The sequence below is a fragment of the Hordeum vulgare genome, chromosome 3H (assembly GCF_904849725.1).
Source record: "Hordeum vulgare subsp. vulgare chromosome 3H, MorexV3_pseudomolecules_assembly, whole genome shotgun sequence".
Classification (NCBI taxonomy): domain Eukaryota; kingdom Viridiplantae; phylum Streptophyta; class Magnoliopsida; order Poales; family Poaceae; genus Hordeum; species Hordeum vulgare.
In genome coordinates, this window is record NC_058520.1 from 185,300,830 (window position 1) to 185,308,073 (window position 7,244).

General features: G+C 49.1%; 1 protein-coding gene across 1 annotated transcript; it reads left to right on the forward strand.

The window, feature by feature from the left end:
* The first annotated feature begins 3,372 nt into the window (after positions 1-3,372).
* On the forward strand, positions 3,373-4,186 carry LOC123441611. Its single transcript, XM_045117965.1, has 3 exons — positions 3,373-3,698; positions 3,810-3,877; positions 4,022-4,186. The coding sequence occupies exons 1-3, from the start codon at positions 3,593-3,595 to the stop codon at positions 4,184-4,186; spliced, it is 339 nt and encodes a 112-aa protein (XP_044973900.1). The 5' UTR covers positions 3,373-3,592.
* Positions 4,187-7,244: the final 3,058 nt, after the last annotated feature.

The window sequence follows — 7,244 nt, forward strand, 5'->3', positions numbered from 1 at the left end:
AACAATGTGATGATAGTATTTCTATTGAACAACTTTGCTAAGAAATAATCATCATCATCATTAACCATATGCATTTCTTTATCTGTGCTCCGAAAATTGATCACTTTGGTACAAATTTTATCAGAGATTTAAGCTTTAAACATAAGATGACTCATACAATTATAGTATTGTTATCATCAACGTTGGTCAGAAAATAACAATACCATATTTAACTTTAAAACAAACATTTTTCTTTTGTCATAGCGGAAACTGTTTGAATCTTATTTCACCCACAAGGGAAAAACTTTGCTAATAACATTTCTTCCAATTAAATTTTCCCGTTGGTTCCAATTTAATTGGAGGACTAAACCTTTTACTTTGCAGCGGAAATACGTGAGTATGAAAATTCATACACCTTTACAGAAAAATATTATGTTAAAATTTAAAAAATTCATGAACATTATTAATGCTTTTATAAAGATCATGAACTTTTCCTTTTCTGAGAAAACTATTTTTTTCTCTGAAATCTTTTTACTTTTCTTTTCAGAAAAACAAATTAACAATTCTGTCTAAATTGACAGAAACTTTGAACATTTTCTTTTATTTTCTAAACATATTTTTCATAGGAAAAATATGCATAGAAGGATCATTTTGAATCTGCTCACACCTAGACAGAGAACAAAATTCCTCTTTAAAGAAAAAAGAAAAACCTTTGCGGCGCTGTCCAGCCAGCCTCGCCCCAATGGGCCTTTGCTTGCCTTCGGCCTCGGCCCGAGTGGGCTGGACTGCAGGTGCGGTGCTTCTCTATGGCCTGTGGAGTTTGGCCCGAGTGGCACAACAGCCGCTTCTTGCGGCCCAAAGCCCAGTAACGAGCTAGGGTTTCTCACAGGGTTGTTCGTGGCCATCGGATGTGATCTGACAGTGATCCTTCGATTTCGCTGGATCAAAACCAGCAGTAGCAGCAGCCGTGGAGGAAACCCTCGATCCATTCTCCCCCACGCGCCGCTCTTCTCCCCGCCGTGTTGATCGCTCGCTCCCTTAGCTCTTTCTGGCTCGCGAGGCAGCAGGTGCCTGCCGCCGGCGCCGGGGCGGAGCCCCCCGAGCCGCTTTCTCGTCTCTGTGCCCTTGAGCACGGTAGTCCCTTCCTGCCGCCGCGGCCCTTTCTGTGGGGAGGAGCTACGCCGGCCGCCGGCGACGGCCACGCCACCGCGTGCCGTGCGAGCCGCGCGAGACCCCTTCCCCTTTTCCTTGGCTCTCTCGGCACTCCCTCGCGCGGTGGTTTTCTTGCCCCGCCGAGGAGAGCCCGGATCTGGCCGCCGGCGTGGGGCTAAGCCCACCACACAGCCGGTTCATCTTCTTCCCTTTCTTTCGTCTTAGCTCGACCAGCCTCTCCTCCCCTTTCTAAAACTTGGACATGTGGGACAGAATGGGCGTCGGTGGAGCATCACATGGTGGCGCCATGACCTTCCCTTTCGCCGGTTGCGCGTTCCCTTTGTGGTGAGCGTGCAGCCGTCGAGTGGGTCGGTCGTGGTGCCTTTCTTTCATTTGCAGCGGCGACCCCCTTCACTCCTTTTGCCGGTGTGCGCCCTCTCCCGAGGGAGAGTGCGTCGCCGTCAAGTGGTGTGTTGGGGTGCCATCTCCCCTGCCGAGAGGGTGTTGGCGCTCACAAACAACTCCTTTGCCATCCCCCTCGCCGGTGGCGCGTCTGCCTTCCAGTGGGCGCATCGCTGTCGAGGGATTTGGTGATGGAGTCTCTGCCCCCGTGGGGCTACTTTGTTTTCGTTTGCATTTTCCCCTCCTTTTGCCTTTTCCGGATCCGATCCGTTTGCTTTCATCATTTTTTCTTTTCTTTTGGATCTAGATCCATTCTTTGCCTCCGAGGAGGTGGGTTCTTCTTCCCCACACCTCGGCTTGCCGATGCGTGTGGGGATCGAGAGGAAAAGGCGTGGCCTTGCGGGGCGCTTCTTTGCCGAAGAAGACTCCAGTGAAACATTTCTCTTCTTAGAACTTTGCCCTTCTCGGGTTCATATCGGGGATGGAGAAATCTTTTCTTGTACATGTTTCAACCGAAACTCATCTAAAGCCTCGTGGCTCTGATACCATTGATAGATCCCGTGGATCTTAGGCTAGATGTGTTCGACATGAAATAGTAGATTAATTACCTTGTGATGAACTCGATGAGCTCCCTTCAGAGACCGTCGTGAGGTGGTGACGACGGTGGGGAAGGAGAGAGATGTGGCAGCGGCGGCGGTGGACTACCCATCGCTTCAGTGCTACCCTCTGGATCGGATTAGGGTTAGGAGTGAGGAACCAGTAACGGCGACGAACCTTGTAACCCGTGCCATGGTCCCCACCTCCTCTATATATAGCACTGCGCGACAGGGACCCACCAGCTTTACTTGGGCTGGACGCCTTCGATGAGGGCGTGAGTCAAGGTCCAATGGGCCGTTGGGCCCATTGGAAAAGAGATGAATCTAACCGTTGCAACTTGCTCGAGACACGGAGGGTGCCAAGATAATGTTGATGAATGAAAATACATTGAAGGAACATTCAAAATGACTTATGAGAATTAAGAAGGAGATCAATGAAGTAACACTATTAGGGAAAATATGGACACGGAGCAAGAGGCAAGGATAAGTGCGGAGTAGGAGGCAAAGCAGGCCGAGGAGACGGCAAATCTGGGCGTGGAGTATAACGCATGGTTGGTGTCCGACGAGTGTTACGGCGAGCTTGTAATCCGTCACGCTGGTCAGCTTAATTTGCACAACTCCAACACTCGAAATGTAGTGCTTAATTGCCATTTCGTGCAGAAATTCAAATTTAGTGGAAACTGTTGCCTGAAGGATGAGAGGTCGATCGGCATATGACAGCCAAAGCCAAACACCGACCAGGTAATCTGAAAGCATGAGACAAACCTCGAATCATGAGACCTGACAAATAATTGGGGTTTTTCCATGTGATCACTGGTGATCAGCAGGACCCCGCGATTTAGTTATGGAAAATCATAACCACACAAGTGGGGGGCAGATCCTAAGCTCGAGTTCGCCATTTTTCAAACGGTTAAATAACAGGCAGTTGGTGCGGCGATCCCAGGCTTAATAGAATACGAGGGCCGTGGCTGGCGCGCACCCGGAATCTTGGCATATGCCAACAAAAGTCTTGCGCTTGGCCGACAGCGCGCAGAGCAAAAGAGGCGATAAACAATGCGGCGGTTGACCGGACCCCTTCGCTCCGTGTGATCAGTGTGTCCACAGTCAAACATTTGCGTTTGTACTTCGTACGTTTGTTCGCACCTAGATCTATCCAGACGGCTCTTCGAACGTTTGCGTTTTCGTCGGTAACGTAGAGGCCCGATGTGACGGCCGTTTGCCGCTGCGGGAAGGGCCGCACACAGCCAGCCCCCCACTAACCACTGATCGCACGCGCGTATGAGCCGACGCTCCCCTCTCTGTATAAAGCGGCCACTGTGCACAAGTCAAATCGGCCAAGACGAGAAGCCAAGCAATATCTGTCTGCCCGCTTCATTCACACGCGCGTGCGCGCAAGAGTAGGAGAGAGATATATAGAGAGAGAAAAGAGAGGTGTTTGTGGTTGGGTGGCGCTTGGCAATGTGATGGCGCAGCCGCGGCAGCAGCAACGACAACGGCGCCTCGTCGCGGCGCTCCTGGTGCTCCTCTCCCTGTGCTGCCTTGCTCGCCTCGGCGCCGCGGCTTCTGCGGGTACGCACTACTAACTACTCGCAGCCGTAGGCGAATACTGCCCGTCTCTGTTCTTGCTTGGTGCGAGGGTATGTTTTAGTTACGGATCAGTCGCTTCGTCAATCCTTGCAGCGAGTGCTGACCCTGACGCTGACGGGAACGATGGAGCGGCGACTGCGCTGGACAAGGCCGCGGAACAGGTTTGATTTTCCCCTCTCTCGATCCCCGCCGATTGATTTGTTTATGTACTTGATGTTCTAAGTTGCCGAGATGATGCACGTAGCAAAACTGGACTGGAGATCAACCTTTTCACTTTCATCCGTGGTACTTATATACTTATGCAGGAGGAGGAGGAGGAGGAGGAGGCAGCGCGCGGGTGGACGGCGACCACCGTGGAGGAGCAAGGGCGAGGGCGAGGACCGGTGAGGGTGGTGACGGAGGTCGACATCGAGGACTATCCCCGGTACGGCGCCAATGGCCGGCACAACCCGGAGGGTCCGCACCCGTGACAGCGGCCGCCGCGCCCGCGAGATCAGATCACTGCCCGCCGGCCTATCCAGCCAGTTGCTCGTCGCCAGATCTGTTGCTAGTTAAGCTAAATATTGGTTCGCGCGCACGCCACCATCACCACCACCCGTGCCTAAGCGCACGGCGAGCTGTCGACGCGGCCGCATGCCGCGCCGTAGGCCCGTAGCTTTGCTTTTCGCTTTCTGAAGATGATTTGTCTTCCGCTGCTGCTTCGCTTTTTTTCTTGTTGCTTCCGCTGTTTCGGCCACCGGCCGCTGGACATTGTGAGTTGTTCCTACGCAAACCAAACATGGTGTGCGTTTCCGTCCTTGTTCTTCGTCTGTTTATGCATTGCACGCATCGAGTCTACTGAGAGTGCTGATTGCTCGCACTGGCCGCTGAGAGTGGACGACTGGATGGTGTGTGGCTCGCCATCTTTCCTGCGGGGCACCGTCAGTAAGCTTCGCCCAAAGGCCGGCCGTTGGCACCGGAGGGGTTATGGCCTATGCCCTATGGGACACCCAATCTGTCCAGGTCACACATGGAGTAATTGCTTCCGAATTCTGCCTTTTGGCTCTTGTACTAGAAAAGGAAGCAAATACTAGCTCTTAGAGCATATACACTGGACTTAGTAAATATGATCCGTATACACTGACGGGCGCGTCCGAACAATGACCGAAAGTGTCCGTTTTAAGCCTCTATTTTTTCATCCGCGCAACCGCATTTTGCATATCGTTTTTTAATATGTCCAATCACTTACACATTATGGATGTAGAAAAAGAGAGAGAAAAAAAAGAATGAATAACAAAAAAGAAAAAATGATTTGAGGGGGGTCGTGTTCTACGCGGCGGACTGATTGGACGCGTCCGCGAACCCTTATATCGTCCTCATATTTGAGAAGGATATTAGGGGTGTCGGTCAGTTTGGGCGTTTGAGACGGTATATGAGTCCAATTGGATCGCGTTTTTGTGACCGGTCCCTGACCGAACGACCTGCCCAGACGTTTGAGACGAATATGAGGAAGCCAGTTGTAGATGCTCTTACTCCATCCTCTTCGGTTTTAGAAGGCTCATTTCAAAAGTTTTAGGTTTTCATTATATTAAAGTTATTTTTAGTCTCATTGAATTAAAAAGCTTTTAATCCCACGTCATATTTAATGAAAATGGAAGAATTATTGGTCATGCAAGCATCATATTCTACATGCATCATGCTAGTTTAGTAAAATAAAAGGGAGGATACTGCATTTATTGTCTTAAAAGTTAAATAAGTGAAAAAATATTTCATTAGGCCGGTTTGTATCCACAAAACATAAAACACGTGCCATCCACTCAAAGTATACCTTAATTGATAAGATTTTATGGTCCTATAAACCGAAAAGGTTGAAGTATATGATGTAAAAGGAGATTACTCTCCAAAACTGGACGTTACTTAGGGACGGGGCTTGCCTGCTCCGCGAGGCTGCTCCCATCGGTACTCCCCGCTAATCCAACGACCCTTCGCTGTTGCCCTTCTTTTTACTTAAAAAATAGTAATTAAACAAAACCGGTCGGCCGCCCGTCTGCTTAACCAAATCCACAGAAAGACCAGCCGCTCGTTTCGTCTCCGCCTTATCCACTCACTTTCTCCACAGCCAAACCAGTAGCTTCTGGTCGTGGTTCTCCCGACGCGCTCGTCAGCGAACTCCACGCCGCCCTGCAGCCACGGCGTCCCTGCTCGTAAGCTAGATGCGTGCCGTTCCTGAGGCCGCAGCCTCCGTCGCCCGGCGCGGCGCTCGTCGGTGAACTGCGCGTCGTCGCTCCTCGCTTGGCCCCGCGCTCGTAGGCACATGCGTCGTTCCTGAGGCCACAGCCTCCGTCGCTCGGTGCGGCGCTCGTCGGCGAGCTAGGCGCACGGCTGAAGACTTGCCGTCGTACAAGGTAGGTCGTCTAATTATTCAAGTTGATGGCTGTTGTTTTTCTAATTTGTCAACAAATGCTACTTGTGAGGTAGGTGAGATGCACGCATCTATGCTTTTCGGTAAGAACCGTGTTTTTGCTCAAGTAATATACTTACACGCTCTTATAAATTCGCAAGGATGTCATTAAGCTAGAAGACGACATTACTCTGCTAATGGTACTAAATTCCTCCTAAAAAGTAGAAAAACAAAAAGCATGTGTCTTGAACAACGACGGTAGATTAAGTTGGCTTCTGTTGTTAGAAGAAGACTTGATTTTGGCCTGTCATCATACCAGCAGATGGCTCCAGTGGGGCATTTGAGGTTGGGTGTCCTATCATCATACCAATTTGTGGCTGTACTAAGACATTCGGAGCTGGGTGTCCTATCATTGTACCAACAGATGGTTGAAGTGAGGCAGTTGGAGCTCCTATGGAGGACTGCAGTAAGGCATTCAGAGCAGGGTGTCCTGTCATCGTACCAAGAGACTGCAATAGTGAGGCATCTGAAACTGAGTTGCATTGATCTGAATAGGTATACACGTTATTTGTCGGAACTCCAAAATGACCCTGTGAGTAGTAGTAGTAGCAAAGGTCAGTGTTCATAAAGCTTTAAAATGATAAGATTGAAATTTGAGAGTAGGTAGCTTATACCATTAAGCTATTGTAGTGTTGCAATTCAGTCGACAATCTTTGGTCTTGTCCATACATCGCCATAGGATTTAGGATTGTGTTGTACTGTGGTAGGTATGCAGGCATTTGATTTGTAAAAACCTCCGAATGACCCTATAAAAAATAGTGAGATATCTTGTAATATACTTTAATTTTTGATATCAGATCAAGTGTGAATTTATTTATACCATTAGGGTGCCATGAGGTTGTACTGCTACAGGATTATCTACTTTCCTTTTCCTCTTTGATTTTGCTTTCTCTAAGCCACCAATAGGTCTACTTGCTCCTTCAATAGTCTTCTCCTTGAACTTCATACCTTTTGGCTTAGCAAGCCCCTTATTTTGTTTTGAATTTGTAGACGGGTTAATGTTTTTTTTCTGCAAATACATAAGTAAGTAAAATTCAAGTTTGATTACATCATAAAACTACACTCATATCAATGGGTCTACTTGATCC

Coding starts and splice junctions, on each gene's coding strand:
- LOC123441611 (XM_045117965.1), top strand. CDS start 3,593: ATGGCGCAGCCGCGGCAGCAGCAACGACAACGGCGCCTCGTCGCGGCG. Junction 3,699..3,809: donor CGGCGCCGCGGCTTCTGCGG/GTACGCACTACT, acceptor CAATCCTTGCAG/CGAGTGCTGACCCTGACGCT. Junction 3,878..4,021: donor TGGACAAGGCCGCGGAACAG/GTTTGATTTTCC, acceptor ATACTTATGCAG/GAGGAGGAGGAGGAGGAGGA.